The 19,775-nt window shown below is 43.8% G+C and overlaps 2 protein-coding genes across 2 annotated transcripts; one reads left to right on the top strand and one right to left on the bottom strand.

The window, feature by feature from the left end:
- Positions 1-470: 470 nt before the first annotated feature.
- Positions 471-4,800, bottom strand: LOC144095531 (uncharacterized). The gene is made up of 4 exons (XM_077629231.1): positions 4,372-4,800; positions 3,767-3,886; positions 3,120-3,380; positions 471-1,036 (listed from the first exon to the last, which is right to left on the bottom strand). The coding sequence occupies exons 1-4, from the start codon at positions 4,502-4,504 to the stop codon at positions 471-473; spliced, it is 1,080 nt and encodes a 359-aa protein (XP_077485357.1). The 5' UTR covers positions 4,505-4,800.
- A 4,399-nt stretch (positions 4,801-9,199) lies between these two features.
- Positions 9,200-12,461, top strand: LOC144095532 (uncharacterized). Its single transcript, XM_077629232.1, has 4 exons — positions 9,200-9,537; positions 11,136-11,242; positions 11,409-11,504; positions 12,354-12,461. The coding sequence occupies exons 1-4, from the start codon at positions 9,357-9,359 to the stop codon at positions 12,459-12,461; spliced, it is 492 nt and encodes a 163-aa protein (XP_077485358.1). The 5' UTR covers positions 9,200-9,356.
- Positions 12,462-19,775: the final 7,314 nt, after the last annotated feature.

Genomic DNA, 19,775 nt, shown 5'->3' on the forward strand with positions numbered 1-19,775 from the left:
TAAACTGCACATGCTTAGGTACATTATGATGCAAGAACAGTGAGCGAACTTTGTGTACGATGGACTTAGCTGCCTACGCGCCATAAAACTCAACACACAAAAAGCAAGAACGGTGAAGTCGCGGGCACAGGCCATATCGACAGACACCCAACACTGTTTTTATTTTTTGCCCTTTGAAGGGCAAAGAGACAATGACAAAGAGGTCTAGTGCTGACTGTCCCAATTCTGCATGTTAATGCTCCTTCAGAGTTTGCTTCAATCCCTTTCAATCTTGTTTGGAAGGTCGCAAATGTATGTTTTTTCTTCACTTATGAAATTCACAAAGAGACAGGTGTCAGTCAGCTCTTTTGGTAGCACCACATCAAAAACTCTGTCATGTGACAGGAAGCACTCCTTAATATGTGGAGGAACTGCCAGGTTGTCAGAAACAATCACAGGCCTGCAGAGAAGAATGCAGCTGTTCACTTCCTTCAAGAACAGTATTTTCTCAATTCCTTGTACTCCCCCCTGTCCGTCTGCACAAAAGTTGTGTCTGATTTTGATGGTCTTTGATATCCAGTGCTGTGATATATCTGCTTGCCCTTTATGAACCGCTCATACTCCACGCCACGTGTTACAGAAACTCCACAGCAAAGCTGAATTTTCTCCTGCTCAGTGGTGCTGAAGGCTATGTCTTTACCTCTTCCTAACAGAGAAAGGTCATGCACATGCAAGGCATTTTTTACGGGTGTGTAGCCTATCAAGCCCTTGCAGACCTGGTTTTCTTCTTCTGTAAGAAGGTCCCCTTGAATTAGCCAGTGGAGCTTCTGCAGCATGATCACTCTTTCAGTAATCTGGTGCGGCAAAACATTTGCTGCTGACACGAGCCGCACAATGCTGCCATTGCCACCCTCAAATACGAAGGCTGAATGAGCCCAAAGTGGTCCAAGTGAACGGGAGCAGTTTCCAAGGTGTTGCAAGATGTGAACGTTGAACGTCATGAATGCCGTCCCATACAGTGTCTGGCAGCGGAAAACAAAGGTGTTCAGAAGAGTCTCTGAAATGAAAAACAATAAATGATTTCAAGTGACTCTAAGAACTAATTTTAAATAATTCCATAGAATAAATTTAAAACTGTTAAACAGGGATCTTATTTTTCCTAATATCCATACTGACAAAGTGTTAGACAATGCCAATATTCTTACAAATCATGTCCCATGTGATAAGGCACGCACGAACTTATGAACCCATGATAGAGGCATAACTGCACATCACATATACAATCTGCCACACTGCAATGCAGAGATTAAATTTTGTTACAACATGCAAATATTGTTACAACATGCAAATATTGTTACGTCTCAGGGGTTGGAGCTCATGGTTTCAAATTGCAAAAAAAGAACGCTAAACACAGGCTCAATTTATTTTTTGAAATTTGATTCAATCAAAAAATATAAAACATTCTTCAGATGTATGCTTTGGCTTGCTGGCTGTTTATTACGAGTTAAAATCAGTCACAACACAGAACTACCAAAGTGCGGAGACCAGGTGCGCAGTACGAGAGCGGGATAGTTTCATTAAGTAGAGAAGTTGTATTTTTTGAGGAATTGATTGTCTACTTCACTCAAACACCGAGTGCAGACTGAGGGGCTCTGTTAACTTGTCAAGTTCATCTTGTAGCATAGCACTGTGGCCACAGGCTGTCATCTCTTTATCGCAGCTGTTACTTGGCTAAGGATTTTTTGCATGCTGCGTAAGAATGCTCGCATTTGGAACTTTAACAAGCCACTTCATTTTTAAACTGAAAACAATGGACAGTATAAAGAAATACTGTCATGTTCTGGCTTCTGCAAAGGTTCAGGGGAACTTCTATTGCTGCCAATGTCATGCGGACTTTGCAGTTGAAGACTGTATGGCTTCTGAATTTCAGCTGCAATCACATATGTCTTGCTGGGAATAACAGCGCGTAGACGAGGGACAAAGAAAGAAGACGACGACAGGACCGGCGCTGACTAACAACTAAAAGTTATTCTTATACATACGTCTTGTTCTTGTACATATGTCTTCCCAATTCAAAACTTAGTTCTTATGGAGTGTTTTTTGCGTTCACAATGCATTCTTTGACTGAAGAAGTGAGAAGTGTGCAGGTCACAAGCAATAAATATCCGATGATTTATCCACCACCAGATAAGGCAATTCCAGTGTGAAGTCGACTCAACAGAAAGGCCTGGTTCTAATTGCCTAAGTGAGGCTAGTGTATGTGTGTGTTACTTCTTTGATGTTTTAACCTATTAAGGCGAAAGCCTTCAATGGCTCATACTCGCTGCCACGACCCTGTCTGTACATCCGTTACGCTCTTCAGCAACTCAGTAAGAACAAAAATATTTGTGCACGATGGGATGTGAACCACCATCCTTTCATTCCGCAGCCGAGCGTGCTAATGACTACGCTACTTCCTGCCAACGCATATGTAGTTCTCCTTGTCTCGGACACTGGAGAGTGCGCGAAGGTGTTGAATCAGACGGATGCCTCCCAAACGCCCTCCAGTGTCTCCAGCATATAAGTGTCACAAACAATTGTGCACTTAATCAACATCTTAACCACATATCAGTGACACAAGCAGCAAAACCTTGCTAAAGGCTTTCGCCTCACAGCACTTTAGGTCAACAAACTGTCCCTTGAATTTTTTTTCATCTATTTGTGTTTTTGTGCAACCAAGTTCTAGAAATAAACTTCTATTTATGTCTCTGTCTTATATCTTGATCACTTAACATTCACGCTGTTACTATATATTTAAGGCAGTAAAATTTCAAATTGCAACGACTACTGCAAACACAACCATTTCTGCATTAATTAGTTGCACTTGCATAAATGGCTTTTGGTAACTAACAAGACAAGACAAATTATTTGTGACTTTTGAGTGTGCACGAGGGTACCACATGAATAATAAAAAAGTGCTAATTTTTCCACCAGAAATAATATTTGCCAAAACAAAATGAAAGCTATGTTCTGAAATAAACAACGAAAAAGTCTGCCAAATTACGGAAAATTATAAACCAAACAATTCCAGCCTTGGCTACAAGACTATAGCAGCTGCCATGCAGAATTAACTAGTACTCTTGGGAAATGCAGATAATTACCTGCTCTATCGATTTCAGATGGAGACAGCTCTTCACGAAGGAAAATGTGGATGGCCTCTGATAGCTTTGACAGATGCTTCCAGTACTCCGGTCGAAGGATGCCTTCAAGGCATGGAAGGGCATAAAACAAAAGCCACTGCCTCCATTCAGAGGCTTTCCAATAGCCTCGTTCCCTGAGTGGTCGTGGTAGTCTTGTGATGCAATGTGGAGGCTTTATTGCAAGAAGCCTTGTGTCTATGAAAGCCACAGTTGAAGGTGCACCTGTGTAAAAAGTTCACAATGGTGATTAACCATCTTTAATCAACTCAAACTAATGATTGAGACATACAATATCCATTATGCGAGATGAAAACAAATACATTTTAAGCAAAAAGCGCAGTTCTGTCAGCTTGAAATCTAAGCCAATTTATAATCACAAATCACAACTTTATTTTAAGCAATTACTGGGGAAACTGGAGCATAAAAATAAACCTTATCAATAACTACCGCAGCAATAATTGTGAACTGTCAGTTATAATATAGTCACCGAATTATGTACTGAAAGGCATATTGTTGGTCAAAAATCAGTGTAATGATATATTTGAACTTATACACTCTCATAGAAATAGCATCTAAATAACCTATGTTAAGTGGTAATGATACATTACCTATATAGAAGCGCTGATCACAGTTTGAAGATGACAGGATAGTTTCAGTCAGTTGCTTTGTGACCCCTTGGAGAACACACTGCATGTACTCGACGCTCTGGCCATTGACGAGGTCGAAGCCTAAATAAAAAAGCATGGCATGCTAAGCATTAGTAAAGACATTTTTTAACGCACCAATGTTGTGTTGCCCCACAATAAAAACTGGGACCATAAACATCCAGGAATATGCAGTCGTTTTGTGACAGAACTCAAAACGCCACCTCTGCTGTGCTATAGCTAGCTGATAATAACGTTCTCAATTAAAGGCAAATGAAAGGATGGTAATGCATGTAGATCAAAACGTCGTAATATGACTTCTGCCTTAAAAGAATGTTTTCAAAGCTGCTGCCTGTCATGATAATATAGGGGTAATGATATAGGAGTGCGAGACCGATAGAGTGCGAATTAGCGGGCATCCCCCGTAGATTAATGTTAAACCTGGGCTGAGCCGGCGTTCTGAATTATATGCATTTCCGCCCACATTAACAGGGATCGAATAAATGAGTTTTTACTGTACCCAATTAACACTGTTCGACAAAGTGTTGGACCAAAACAAGCTTTCGTACCTTTCAGGCTGAGTAATGCAGATGGTCCTTTTACACCGTTGACATTGTCCTTGAAGCGAACTGCCAGCTTCATATCTGAGGCAAGCATTTCTGATGTTCTTGTTTCGACTGGTTCGTCGGTCACATACCGCATGCTCCCTAGAAGTGAGTGAGAGATTGTGCGATAAACCAAAATTTGCTCCCTGCCCCCTCCCTCTTCCTCTTTATCTCATCTCTCTGCATATGCACTATTTCATTAGAAAGATATGATTTTTTTTTTGGCAGGGACTAAAATATTTTGATTCCCTTCAACGTGCACACCTCTAATAAGGCACCATGGGCAGCCAAAGTAGCCATTGAAGAGCGTCATGTTCAGTACAGATGCCCTTGCCGGTGCATCTACGGAGCAGCAAAGCACGTAAGGCTTGGATGCGTGCTTCGATTTGTATGTCCAGTTCACTGGTCTTACACTGTTGACTTCGCAAGCAAACTTGCCAAGGAAAAGTTGCATGTTTGGATGCGACTTTCCAAACCAAAGTCCAGCATGAATCGGATGCTTGAAGCGCAAGTCTGGAGGAAGCTCATTAACTATAAACTGAAGCGGCCACACAGAAGTTTTAGATGATTTAAAGGCTGGGCTCCCGTCAGTGTTTATGGCTAATGTCAAGTCATCTCTTCCCAGGTTTCTTGACTTTTGCAGTCTGCCATAACAACCAGCATTTGTGATGTCACTAATGATGGCTCGTGCGATGTTGTTTGATGATGCAGGCTGTCGAAGTTTTGTCAAATTTGCTTCAAGTTCATCTTTTGTCTGCTCGATTAAAAAGCTGAGTTGCTTGTGCATATCCATTATAACAAAAAAATGTACCTCGCTCTCTCAAAGACTTCAGGCTGTCTGTGTACTTACATACCGGGCATTTTGCTGCGTTTTCATTTGGCTCCATTACTATGCTGCAGGTGTCACAGACATAGTGGTATTGTAGCACTTGCTCTGTTTCTTTTGCCCACAGTTTTCGAAACAGGTACTCACTCTGTGGCAAGATATTACAGCCGAAAAGGAAGTTAATGAGTTCAGTGAGGTCGCCTAGGGCTGTCCATGTAAGGCCATGAGCAATGGCATATGCCATGACGGCTGCAACTGCGCCAGCTTTCGTGACTTGTGAGTGAGGCAGTTTTTCATCAAATAAAGGAGGATCATGACTGTCGTTGTTCTCGGAGTGTACATCTTCCGCGCCGTCGTCACTGCTATAGCTGCCGTACGACGAAGCATCATCTCTCAAGAAATCTGCACAGCTGGATGCAGGATCGGAGTCTTCCCAGCTGTCTTCGCCATCCCCAGCAACAGATGGCTGTTGGCCGCCACTGTCCTCGAGATCTGTATCCGAATCCACGTCAGTTTTTTCATTTACACTGTCGCAGTAATTCGAGCCGTCTTCCTCTGGAAATGGAAGCTGCGTTGCACTCTCTTCGGTTTCTGGACGGTCAGCATTTACACAGTGACTTGCTTCTGTGGTTGACGCAGTCGAACTCGCAGCGGCATAAGCGGCATGTGCCTCCCGTCGCCTGTTAAAGCTTGTTGCTGGTACCGCGAAGTAGTTGTCGCGCTCCAAATACTGCTTGCGACGCTTTGCGGGGCGACTTTCCGACATTGTCTAACCACAGCACGCAGTGCACACGAAGATCAGACGATGCAGCGCGACCAACCTCACGCACGGAAAAAGGCGGGTAAGCTGCAAGACAGCTTAGGCGCAGTGTAGAGATGCTGAAGCGGAGAGAATCCGAAACCGGCCAATAGGTCGGCTTCGGATTCTCTCCGCATCATTATATAGGTCGATTTTGGATTCCATGGGTTGCTTTCGAATTTATTTCGCTTCTAAACAGAACAGGAGAAAGTTAAAATGTAGGGCGTGGCTTTGTGAACGGAACAGATGGCTGCACATATATATTATATATGGTTTTGCGCACTGGCGCACAGCTGCGCCGCGTCGCTGCGGTGCGCCGCCGCAAACTCCTGCTCCGGGTGCATGTTTTCTTCGCGCGTGGCATTCAGACTGCCGTTTGGAATCCGCGTGCATCGGAGATTAGACCGGTAGTCGCTGGATGCGATAGCCGCGCGTAACTACGTCGTAAAAGAAGGCCACTTCGAATGGGCAGCTGCGCTCGTCAGCGCTGCTCGAGCCGGGTGAGAAAACGAAACCGAAACAGCACGAGAAAAATGTGAATATAAATTATTTATCGCTCGTAGGAGAATAATATGTGGTAATCTATGTATAATAATGCCTTACACATCATTACAAGTAAGAAAAAACGCACCCAATATTTAGCTGTCTATACTCCTTTAATTCTACGACCACGGAATCCAACAGCTCATTTCAAAGCAAAACAATTGTTTGCATGGATAATGACGACAAATGTGTCGAAAAATGAAATATAGTTACAGTGATTACTTTTCAGTTATGTTTAATGGAGTAAAAACTTTCAACAACCCTGCTGGCCTCTGCCTTCCCGGACCCGCGTCGCTTATATATATATATGGGCATGTTCTGGCAAGAACGGTAATCGAGGTAATTTCGTATTTTTCTCGGAAAAAAATTTTGTCACACAAGAGGTGGAGAATGTCGTTTTTTCCACTTCGCAAAGATGCAAGTTTGGAGCATCACTGCATGCACAATAAATTGTTTCCGCGCATAAGTATTTTTTCAGTACCTCATTACAACTTGTACTATACGAAGAAATAAAATAACGTTTTCTTGCTACGTCAATCTTCTAAGTAAAAAATCTCAAACTTCGCTCCTGGAGCCATGCGGTGCCAAAAAGGCACATTTCAGGGCAGCCTTAGGGCAAGATGCCTAAAGATCTCCCGACTGAATCTTTTTCTCTGTATTTTTCAGCTACTTTTAATCACTTCAGGCAAGTTTTGTAGCTCTACAGTTGACCTATATATTTCAATATGGCCTCAAAATTGGCCGCAGTTCAAAATCGTCGAAAAACACAACTTTGACTTAATTGGATTTTTTAAAAAATCATCATCGATTTTTATTAAAGTTCCCTTAATATACTCAATGCTTCATAATTTTAAGGCACCAAAAAAGTGTTGCATTATTTTGTTTTAAAGTATGAAAATAAATACAAAACTGAGTTCGTGTTTTTGTTACCTAGAATTGCTTATTACTGCCTCTTAGAAATAGTAATTAACTGTTAGAAATTTGATTTAGCACTCACTGAACGTAGTTTCATTTTATTTACCACAATATGCGAACCATCCTGATTGTTTGTAAAGCTTCTACTCGCTTGTATAGCGGTGTTCTTAATGCGTCAAAATGGCAATAAATTCGCTATTTGAACTGATGTCTCAAGAACTGGCTTATCGCGGTGAAACGTTTTTTTTGTATTCTCTAATTTATCATCGTAAGGAACATTGGTATGTAATTGATTCTTTAAAAAATATTAGATCATTTCTCGGTTCTTAGCACAATTTTTATATATAAAAATTAACATTATTGTGTTTCTGAAGCCGACGTTTCTGTACCTGCATCTGTTTACCTCTATGTTCAATGGTTCTACAGCGCACTGTCAGGAGACAGAACGTCGTCTTCTGAGAGGAACAATTTATCTGCAAGGTTTTTATTCAGGAGGAGTTTTAATAGGGACGGAATTTACAAATGGGATCCCGCTTTATGTGCAGATTGCAATTCAGAAAATCGTAACAAGAAATAAACGGCAGCAGTGGATGTCGGTATCCAGCACGAAGCACGACCCATAACAGAGTCTCTTCCATTCCGAAGCAACGGTGGAAGCCACGTAGGATGCACTGCCTTCATTTGTTTGAACGTGCTTCCACATATGGAGCGTCTCAACTCCAGGCACTTTCTTTGCCGTTTTCCATTCAACCTTCTTCGTTTCGCGAAAGTCTGCACGCTCCCTCTGTGGGAGCTCCAGAATGGTGATGTTCTTGAGCGCGCGTTTCTTGAATTGCGTCTACGAAGCAGCTGGCTGTTTGTATGGCCTCACTTGCCGGCTTCCGCAAGTTGCGGTGTGATGCTCGATGTTTCACAAGCCCACCAACGCCGTCGCAAGCATTTTTGCCGTGCCCAGTGGTCGAAAACATCCATTTCGTCTTTTGACGTTCACTGCGTTGTAGCTCATGAAACTAACATTTATTCTTGAAGTGAGCGGGAGCCCCGTCGCTCACATATGTTATCTTGGTGTACATTAGCGCGTTGTCGACACACAAAACTCGTGATCCGAACAACATCCGCTCACAAGGGCTATCTCGGTCGCAGGTCGAAGGCTGAGGCATAACTGCCAGGCGTTCGGTGCGTTGCGATGGAAAGATGATAGCGGCGGCTAAAGCCTCGGTGCGGCGGTGGCACGCATGGTGCTATGAAGTTCAGTGTCACGCCGGGCGTTATATAGATATAGGAGCGGCTGCCAATTTAAACGCGGTTCATCGCTGGAGCGGCGGTAGCAGTTAAAGTCATCTTGAGAGTGCGACGGGTGCATTAATTGTTAGCATAAACTACCCCTACACACACGTCACTCCAAGATAACGTGATAAAGTATGCTTACAGTAATTTAGGTCCCACTGTTAGAACAGTACGAAAGCGAATAGGAGCTTTAGACCTTTGATTGAAAAAAAAAACCTCTTACAAAAACACTTATGAACTCAAACTGTAGCGTTTAAAATTTACCCACAAAAAACCAATACTAAATCCAGCTTCTGACGATTGCGCATCCTAAGAGGGAATACTGAGCAGTCGTAGGGATTGGAATCATGAAATCTGTTTTGTATTTATTTTCATACTTTGAAACAATATAATGCAATATTTTTTCGGTGCCTTAACAAGAAATCAATTTTCATGAAGAGAACTTCACGCCAGCACTTCCAGCGCCATGCTATGCCGCACGAGAGTCGTTTTGCGACAAAGCTGTAGCCGAATCGCAATCCAGCCGGGAAATAGCGTCCGATCTTGCCATTGCGTCCTGCTCGTGAACAACGTTTTAGGATGCTTGCGTACGTTAAGTACGAGGACAAAGCTCGGGCCATATTGCCGGTTAATTTAATCAAGCTCTTTGAGCCTGAAAGCCTCGATGATTTCGACCCTAGAAAACAAGTCAATGCATTTTGGTGCTCCGAAGACCGGAGCATTTTCGGCTACTACCCGGCCTTTGTTCACGCATTGGCAGGTAAGTGTGCACGATATAAACACTTTTCTTTTGGCAGTTTTCATTCTGCCGGCAGTCCGGAGAATTTCTGGGCTGAAGTTCTCCCGGCACTCGCTTCTGACTGGCTACGAGGGGCGTCGTGAGTACATGTTTTATTCGCTTTTCAAAGTTCCGATCCTCCCAGCACAGTACATTTTAGCCGCTGCCCGCAGAAGTACGGACTGACACGGCTCTTGCCAATGATCGGTTGCAGCTGGACAGTAGTCCCTTTGTTATATCTTGCGTCTGTTCTCGACTACTGAATACATCTGCTGTGGTACTGAAGGGGAACGAGAATACCCGCCGGCGCTGTCCCCGTCTCCGCGCGCGCCAACAGTACTAAGCCTAAAAATCAGTGCGGCTCGAAACAGCCGAAAGCGGACGTAATGATGAACAGTAGCGCCATAGATGACAAGGACAGCTTCGTAGAGGTCCTCACGTCGAGCGAGGATGCAGGTCTGACGCTCGCGAACTGAACCCTCGAAACTGGTTTTGCGTAACCACGGTGAACGCTGCCCGTGTGCAAGGGTAAAATGGCACACGTTGTGGACCTTCCTCATTTAGTCTTTATGCTCTTTATAATTATTTTTTTTCGTGAGTACGCACCCAGCAAACTGCACTTATTTCGACGTTCAATGCTAAAAATTCCACTCCTCGAATGCTAGGTATTATTCGGCTCACATGGTCTATCTCAAAAAGCAAAGGCTGTCGTCTGCAGGCGCTCGAGACCCAAGAAGCAGTCTATAGTCTCTTTCGCCGAAAATATAACTGTTGTGCGGAACGGCCCGTCTAGAGCGCTTACTTTTCTGAACGACAACCACGAAAGCACGAAACATCAGTTTTCGTGGTGAAGGGTCCTGGTTCCCTGTACCCAATCAGGGGTGAGTGCGGGGACAATTTCAGTTGGTAAGTTGACCACGCTACAGGAAGAATAGATACTTCCTTTTCTATAGCATACATATGTATCACCTTAAACAACAGGTGCCCTGGTACATTTTTTGATTTAAAGCACTACTGCAGCATGCACCATATTGTTAGGGCTAAACTTGAATGATGCTTAGATACCATGCGACCGGAAGCAACGGACGTAATTTGGGCGTTATTTTTTAGGTAACCTTAATTATTGTGTGAGAAATATCATCTAGCGTTCCAGCGCGATAACATTGGGGTATTAAAATTTGGCCTATCAAAAATGAACTATGTGTACGTGCTCCACTGGGAGCTTTAATAACAAAGTGTAAGAAATGTGTACGTGCTCCAGGTTGGGGCCAGGAAAAAGTAGCGAAGTTGAACTTGTGGTGCCCTAAGTAACCATTTGGAGGTGAGTGGCAAAGGAATTTCACTATAGAACCCTGAAAATTCTTCGAGCTGCTGGTAGAATAGAAGCAGCTTTTCGTTTATGGAGTTCAGAAAAATTACCAACCTGACCGTGGGGTCAGGTTCATTCGTTAATCTGTGGTAGTAGACAGAGGTTGCTTTGCACAATAGGACCTGCTTTTTAATGTACATACTGTGGTGCTGTTTTCTATCATTTTTATTTCTGCTATTGCAAACTGGTGTGCTTTGTGGTTTTCCTCCAGATGATCTCGAGCTGATGCATTCGAAGCTTAAAAGCTTTCGGGACTCCTTTCCGAGAGTGATAGATGTCGACTTGCAATGCAGCAAGGAACCAGTCGGCAAGAGAAGGGTGAGTAGTTTCTCGTGGTGTAAAGCTAATATCTGTACACTAAGCAGCATTGTGTTACTGCACACATTGAACTTGATTATGGTTTTTAAAAGTACCTTTGGCATGATAAGCAGCACAATTGCTTGGAAAATATTACATGTTGATTCATTTCCTTTTTCCTTCGCAGAAGATGCCTAGTAGCAAAGGCAAAAAGAAGTACAGAGCGGAGGCTGTTGACCTCGTAAATGAGGCCATAGTAGAGCAGTGTGGCACCGAATTGGAGGTATGAGCCTTTTGATTGAGTACAGTTGTGGCTCATTAATATGGACACTTTGGTTCCTGAGCAAAACTGTCCACAAGGCGAGTAGTCAGTAATAACGAATCACCAAGAAAATTTACTTAGAAAAATAACACGCTATAATTAGGGTCTGCTTCGGTGCACAGTGGTGGTCAGTGAAGCTGAAATAGACACAATTTTTGGAACACGAAGGCCATAATCCTGGTCACCATTATGCACGAAATATTTATTGTGGGGCAGTTTTATGCGCCTAGTGATCTATGTGTGATACGATTCATGGCATATCGTGGCCAGGTGACCTAACTCCTAATACCAATGCTAACTTTCCACGACCCCATTACTCAGCCAGCTGGTAGCTGCTATGCAGCAGAAACTGCCAGGAGTTTTCTTTGCACCCATTCATGCAATATGGAAAATGGTAAGGGGCATCGACTTCGCAACGTTGCTCTGTAAAGAATAAAACCTGGAAAGAAAAGGACCTCAGGCAGTGAATCTGGAGTTTTCCACTGCATTACTCATTCATTCAGAATGCATTCAGCATTCAGAATGTAGAAATTCAGACATCCGTTTGGAGCAGTAGAGATTATTTTTTCATCCCTGTTCATGTTAATGCGACAAAAATACATGGGACCGGTGCATACTCTCTCAGTTCATTGTCCGGAAAGCGAGTTTTCATATTACCGAGGCATAAGTGTATTGGGAAAGTTTGGTCCCCAGAAAACTTGTCCATAATTTGAGTCGCAGGGGTCGTATTAACGAGGCACGACTGTACTGCCGTGCTTTAAGTGGTATTCACACGGGGGAGCTCATTGGGGAGGAATTTGGAATGTGCAGCCGCCACCCCCACCATTTGGTGTCAGAGCCAAGAGCGGACCAGATAACAGCGACTTGGTGCACTGCATTGAGACTGCTGTACTGCCTGGCTTGCGCCGCTGCGGCTGAGTTGTATTAGCTCATGCACCCTGTTGCTTTCCTTGCCTTTATCCCAAGCCAAAACACACTCGGAAATACTCCTGATGTAGACTGTCTGCCAAAGTGATGCGCATTTGTGCTAGCCAAGAAAAAGCTGCCCGTTGTCCTGCCTAGGGAGGTTGTTGTCACCGCACTGCCACCCAAAGACATGTCGTTTTTATCATACAATGCGCTCCTGTGCCAGTGGGGGTTCTCCCCCCTGTCAATACTGTATTATTGCTGAGCTTATGTCTATCCTGCATAGTAAATGTGTTCTTTCGAATAAACTCTTTTAATAGCGTGTATTTTATACTTAGGTTCATAGATATGGTTAACGAGGACAGAGAGAATGCAAATAAAACTGTTTCATTGGAAAATCAGACACAAAATACATACATGCTTGTGCATGCATGAACAGTTGAGGCATCCAGAGGTCTGAAAGAGAGGGCTTACTGAAAACAGTGCAAAAAGTCTCAATTGCGGAGCTTAGTGGTTGTGCAATTGACCCGCACCTTCCTTGTATAAAAGGTTTTCATGAGCTTCCAGCCTTGCAGTGAAGAGCAAAATTTACAGTTACCTTCGGCTTTTGAGTGTGCTTCCTGAGTCTGTTGTTCAGGCAAAGTCTCTTTGTACAATTTGCTGCATGTCTACAGAATTCCCAAATCGGTTTATTTGTTTCTTCAGGCATCTAGGTGAGATGTGAAGACAGAGCTGTGCAAGCTTGCTTGAGGTTGAAAAAATGTACATTGTTCTGATAGCTTTTTGAGGTTTCCCACTACTCTTGGCTCTGGTGTTTGGCTGGTAATCTCAAGATTGCTAGTTTGATGCTGCATTGACTGCATTTTTGCTATTTTGATGGAGGTGAAATACAAAAATGCCTATATATTTTGCGACATCTGTGTACAATAATGAACCCCAGATGGTCTAAATTAATCTGAGGCCCTCCACTATGGTGTGCCTCATAGCCCATGTGTCGCTCTGGGACATTAAGCCCCATGACTTATTTTTGTTTACCTTTCTGAGGCTTTGGGTAATGCTGTGAATGTGCAGCTTTAGCCTGACACTACCTTTCACGGTCCTTGCTGCTTTAAGAGGGTTTCAAATCGGGCTAGTTGGTAGTTAGCATGGTCAAACATATTGCGCTTTTAGAGTGACATGGGAGAACAGAGGAACGACACAGACACTGGTGCGCAAGTTATCAACTGAGGTTTATTGCGGTGTGCACACATATATAAGTTTAACATGTTAAAACATAAAAACACATTTGAACCAGCAACTTAGCTATCGTATCGGCAAGCGTTGGAAACTTTGTCCCAGCAGATCGGTTTATGTTTGTTATCTCTTGTCTTAGAATTGCTTTTCCTGTTTGGTAAGCAAAACTGATGGGTCACTAGCACACGTTCCTTCTTTTCCTGATTCCAAGCAGTAGGCTTCCCACAGCTCCCTGGTTGTATTATCTGTATTTCAGCAGAACTGTAGTCTGTTGGAAGTAGTGTTTGCAGCTATCACATGTGGCGCAATGTGCCGCCAGATTTCCAGGTGAACTAATCTGCCGGCAGTTGCGGTTATGCTCTCTGAGTCTTTCATTTAAACATCTGCCCGTCTCGCGCACATATGCTTGGCCGCAAGATAGCGGTATCTTGTAAACCACTCCTTCACAGCACTCGATGAACCTGTTTGTGTGCCTGACGCCACAAGACTCCTCTTCTCTAGGACTGCTTTCTTCATTTACCTTCGTGCACATTCCTTTTAGTTTTCTTGGTGCGGAAAAAACTACTTGCACTTCATGCCTTTCGGCAACTTATTTCAGATTGCGAGAAAGTGCATGAATGTACGGTAGAACCACAGGCCTTTTTTCTTGCTTTTTGCCTTGGTCCGTTGCTTTCACAAGTCTTTTAAGCACTTTTTCTGATACTGATGCAAGCAGTGATTTAGGGTAACCGGCTTTTTCCAGTCTTGCTGCCTGGTTGTTCAGACTACTTCGCATCTTGTGGCTGCAGGACTTTTTTATGGCCTGCTCGAAGCAAGACATTGCCATGTTTCGCTTGATCAGCTTTGAGTGGGCTGAGTCATATGGCAGTAGGCCTTTTTCGCTGCGTGTTGCATACTGCACACACAAGTGGGTTTCCGGAGACAAGGCCAGATCAAGGAACTGCAGGTTGCCATTTGTGTTGACTTTATGAGTGAAGGTTAACCCTGAGTGGGCTAACTTGAATAGTTCCAGAGTTTTTCCTACAAGGTTCGATACGGCCAGAGTGTTGTCAGCGCAGACCAAAAGTCATCGATGCAGCGAAAGCACTTTGTAACACCAAGCAGAGCCAACAAGGCTTCTTCAAGTCTCTTGTCCCCTCTGGCAAGGAATAGGGCCCATAGAACGGGGGCTATTGTGGATCCAATACATATCCCGTCATTTTGAGAGAAGACCTCTCATTTCAGCTCAACACACAATGACGTGAGATATGCCTTTAAAAGGGCGAGGAAACCTTAAGTTCTGATGCCACACTCGTTCATAAACTTGAGAGAATCAAATTCTTCTATGCACATTTCAATGCATTTTAGCACTTGGTCCCGGGGAACGCTGTAGAATAGGTCCACGACGTCAATGGAGAAGCATGTCACACTAGGCTCTGTCTTGAGGTATTCGATGACCTCATTCGAATTTCTGATTAGGAACGGATCTTTCACAGGAAGCTTGTTCAGATGGATCTGCAGGTATCCAGCTATCTTCCTTTGCCAGGTTCCCCTATCTTCTACTTTTTGTTCGGAACGGGGCGCCTGGTTTGTTTTTATCGTGAAGAATGGTCTAACAGTTAGCTTCTTACCTTTCTTCGCTTCTCTTGCAAGTTTTTCTAGCCCAGAATTTTCACATAGCTTTGCGGCATGGTTCTGGTATTCCTTAATAAGCTTTCTTTCGGTGAGGTTTGCTTCTCTGGTGAAATTTTGAGAGACCGCTTCTTGTGCTTTTGTGTCATAGTTGCCTGCTTCTAATATGGAAAACAAGCCTGTCTTGTCAGACACCAGCTTCAATCCATTCTTACGAAAGAAATCAACCGTTTTGTTTGGAACCACTGTACAGTCCTTTTGCTTGCTTGCTTTTACGCATTCCAAGCCTTCTCGGATGCATGCACTCTTTTCTCCTGAATCAGCTCTCAGCGATAGAGCGTATCGTGCCTAAAACGTCTAATGAAGTGCAAGGAGTTTTTTCCGCACCAAGAAAACTAAAAGGTATGTGCGCGAAGGTAAATGAAGAAAGCAGTCCTAGAGAAGAGGAGTCTTGTGGCGTCAGGCACACAAACAGGTTCATCGAGTGCTGTGAAGGAGTGGTTTACAAGATACCGCTATCTTGCGGCCAAGCATATGTGCGCGAGACGGGCAGATGTTAAAATGAAAGACTCAGAGAGGATAACCTCAACTGCCGGCAGATTAACTCGCCTGGAAATCTGGCGGCAGGTTGCGCCAGATGCGCCAGCTGCAAACCCCACTTCCAACAGGCTACAGTTCTGCTGAAATCCAAAGATAAGACATCCAGGGAGCTGTGCGAAGCCTACTGCTTGGAATGAGGAAAAGAAGGGATGTGTGTTAGTGACCCATAAGTTTTGCTTACCAAACAAGAAAAGCAATTCTAAGACAAGAGATACCAAACTTAAACCGATCTGCTGGGGCAGTCTTTCTGACGACGATACGATTGCTTATATATGTGGGCACACCGCAATAAACCTCAGTTGATAATTTGCGCACCAGTGTCTGTGTCGTCCCTGTGTTCTCCCATGTCAGTCTAAAGGTGCAGTTATGTTTGACCATGCCTTGCTTCTTTGTTGCCTGTGCTGATCTTTCCCTGTTTGTCGTCCCTGAGACAGATGCTCTGTGTTGATAGGCAAATGGTTTGGCTGTCTGCAGCTGGCTTTCTTGAATTGGCAATGGCAGAAGCACATGTTAAGCCAAAGACGGACGCGGGTAACACAGCAGTAAGGGCTGTGAAGGGTAATGTCAGGCCGGAGTTGTACATTTCCAGCTTTACCCAGTCTCAAAAGGTGACAGTCAGTATAATGTACCAGTTCTACCAGCCTTAAGCAAGCGTACAGAGCTGTGTCCTCATGTGTTTGGAAGGGACAAAAGCTGAGATGCCTAAAGAAACACGCAAAGTGGTTTATGAGTTCTGCAGTGCATGATATCCATGAAATTTTCTAAACTTGAAACTAAACTCAAAAGGCCAGATTGGACGACAGACTGGGAAGTGCACTCAGAACCAGATAGTAGAAGTGCAAATTTTGCAGTGCTCTCTGTGGCGTATACTTCTGAACTGCTATTGTGATGTATCATCCTGTGCGCAAAAATGGACTAGGCAGGTCTCAAGCTCAGAGACCTTTTGCAAGAGAAAGGTGGTGGTCAACTGCATAAATGATAAATTGTGCTCTTTGGTGCTGAAATGCAGGTCTGTTCGCATCCTTTTTGATAGGTTTTATCTTTTAGGCATCTGAATGCCATGTACAACTGCGCATGTGCTGGTGTACATTCATGCACTTTTTTCATGTCTGGCTTTCTATAAACAGTTGAGAAGCCTTTCAGTTCATCTTTTTTTGATTGCCTGTATTGGTTTGCTATAACTATAGTCCTAAATGTATGGTGTTTCAGCAGAATGAGGAAGTTCGGCAAAAAACAGCGGAAGTTCAAGATGCTTTACATCGCAAAGAAAAAGAACTGAAAAGGCTCCCGAAGGAACTGCGCGAAGCCAATGAATTAAACCAGCGCCCTACAAGTGCTCTTCTGGATAAGATTGGTGAGCTTTTCTTTAATGTACAAATAGCATATTGGCATTTGCTTGGCTCAGCTTTTTGGCATCAAGTGCAGATTACTGGTTTATGGTGACGTGATCAGCGCCGGCAAAGAAGACTCGGCCACTTGATGAAATCTAAGGTTTGATGAAGTCTCATCTGGTCGGGCGAATACATGTGAGAAGTAAAGAAATAAAGAAGCGCCGACCAAAACAGCTGTTGTCAAGATGACAAAGACATTTAGACTTTCACACAGCAGCCTTGTTCACGGCTGCAAATTAAGGATGTGCTAAGCAAGCAATCTACACGCACGGATACTCTCGCCTCGCACTAATTTCCCGGCACATAATATCATTTGGAGCAATCAGCTTAAGTCACCGTGTTTCTGTCTTCGACTCTTCTCTTCCTCTTTCCTTTCTTTGTGCCCAGAGCAGAGAGCAGCACGTGGGCAACAGAAAACTGAATGAGAAGGATAGAACCATAGCCGTGACCAACAAAGGCTGTGTTTTGATTAGCCGTGGTACTTGAGAATTAATCCCTAGCAGTGAAGTGTACTAGTGTACTACAGATTATCACTGGTGGTGACAGAATATGCACCAAATTGCAGCTTCACTACATGCTTTTACTTCTGCTGAGTATCTGTCGACTAATAATGGGAAAATTTTCAGCTGTAGACAGTCAATGACCACACTGTGCCACCAGTGCATTCATTTCCATGTCTTTAGGAAGAAAGAATAATGAAAGACATAAGAGCGCAAACTGGCAACACGGACGAGGAAGGAAACAGGACGAGCGCTGCACTTTCAACAGGGTTTATTCAGGGAAGAGTGTATATATAGCCTCTGACCTTAATCATTTTCTTAATCTCAAATGACAAACATCTACCTTTCACAGATATGCCTCAAGAAACATCATTTCACTGTGCCGGATAATAACCGAGGTATCACTGATGCAATTGTCACCTCGTTTCTTGGTATAAAACCCTTCCACGAGCTCACGTTCGGTCTTACCTCGGCTTTTCAGTAGCAATTTGCATTCAGGCAGTCGAGGCTTGCAGACTATACGTTTCTCTTTCGAGCATGCTTGACAGTGGTCTGGAAGATGGGCTCCTTTCTTATTCAATGAATTCTTGTGTTCAAGCAGGCGCTCATTAAGACACCGGCCGGTCTATCCAACGTACACCTTCCCGCATGTAAGCGGGAACTCGTACACCACTCCTTTCTTGCAGCCAACAAGTGGCGTTCGGTGTCTGATGGCGCACTCTTGCATTTCCTTTCTCCCAATACATGAGCACATTCCGGCTAGTTTTCGCGGCGCTGAAAATACTACGTTGACGCCGTACTTATTGCGCACCTTCTTCAGATTATGAGAGGTGTGGTGTACGTAGGGTACAACTTCCGGCCTCTCCAGCCTTTTTTCTTGAGGTTTGTTGTTCTCATTGCTGCCCTTCAGCTTTTTCAGCAAGGTCTGCGTCACGGAGACAACCCTGGGAGCCGGGAAGCCTGCATTCTGCAACCTGGACACTTGAGATGCAAAGCTGGCGTGCATGGCATGGTGGCAGGACTTCTTTAGTGCGGACGCTAGGCACTGGGAAGCGATAGCCCTCTTAACGGTCTTAGAATGGTTTGAATGAAATGGTAACAACGGTTTCTTGGCGCGTGGACAGTATCGCCAGCAAACATGTGAAGGGTGAAAGGTTAGGGTGAGGTCTAAAAACTGTAATTGGTTATTACTGCTAGACAGTTCGTGAGTGAAGGTGAGGCCCATGCTGTTTCGACCAAACGTACCTAAAACATCAGCTACTGCTTCGTCAAAACTAAAATCGCTATCTGCCAACAAGACCAGGTAATCGTCTACAAATCTAAAAACGTGGACTATACAATCCCTGTCAAGTGCTTCACTCAAGGAGCGGTCAATTTCAGATTAAAATATATTACAAACTGCCGGGGCGACACACGAGCCAATGCAAATGCCCTTTTTTTGTAGATACATTTGGTCATTGAAATCAATAAAAGTGGCCTTCAGATAAAACTCAAGTAATGACATGAAGTTGTCCACATTCAAACCAGAAGCGTTTTGAAAAGCCGTGGCTCCATTCCTATCAATGCAATCACGCACTGCAGCAAAGAGATGTCGATGCGAAACCGAGTAGAAAAGATCTACATCAATGGAAAAACCAGACCTAATTTTCCTTTTAGTCTGAAGGAAGGCTATCACATCATCAGAGTTCTTAGTTCCAAGCGGGTCTTCTATTTCCAGAGTCTTCAGGTTCTTGAGCAAAAATTGACTGATTTGTCGTTGCCAAGTATCCTTTGCGCTTACTATTGTCCGGAAAGGTATTTCCGGCTTGTGAGTTTTCGCCGAAAAAAAGACCGAAAGGCAGTTCTTTTCACACTTCCTGATGGCACTAGCTAGTTTATTCAGGTGCAGTTGCTCACAAAACGACACTGCACCTTTCTTCATTTGCTTCGTTTTCACTTCTACGGACCTGAAGTTCTTCTTGACGGCTTCTATTGCCTTTTTGTTGTACAAA

This window comes from Amblyomma americanum, chromosome 6 (assembly GCF_052857255.1).
Source record: "Amblyomma americanum isolate KBUSLIRL-KWMA chromosome 6, ASM5285725v1, whole genome shotgun sequence".
In the NCBI taxonomy this organism is placed as follows: Eukaryota; Metazoa; Arthropoda; class Arachnida; order Ixodida; family Ixodidae; genus Amblyomma; species Amblyomma americanum.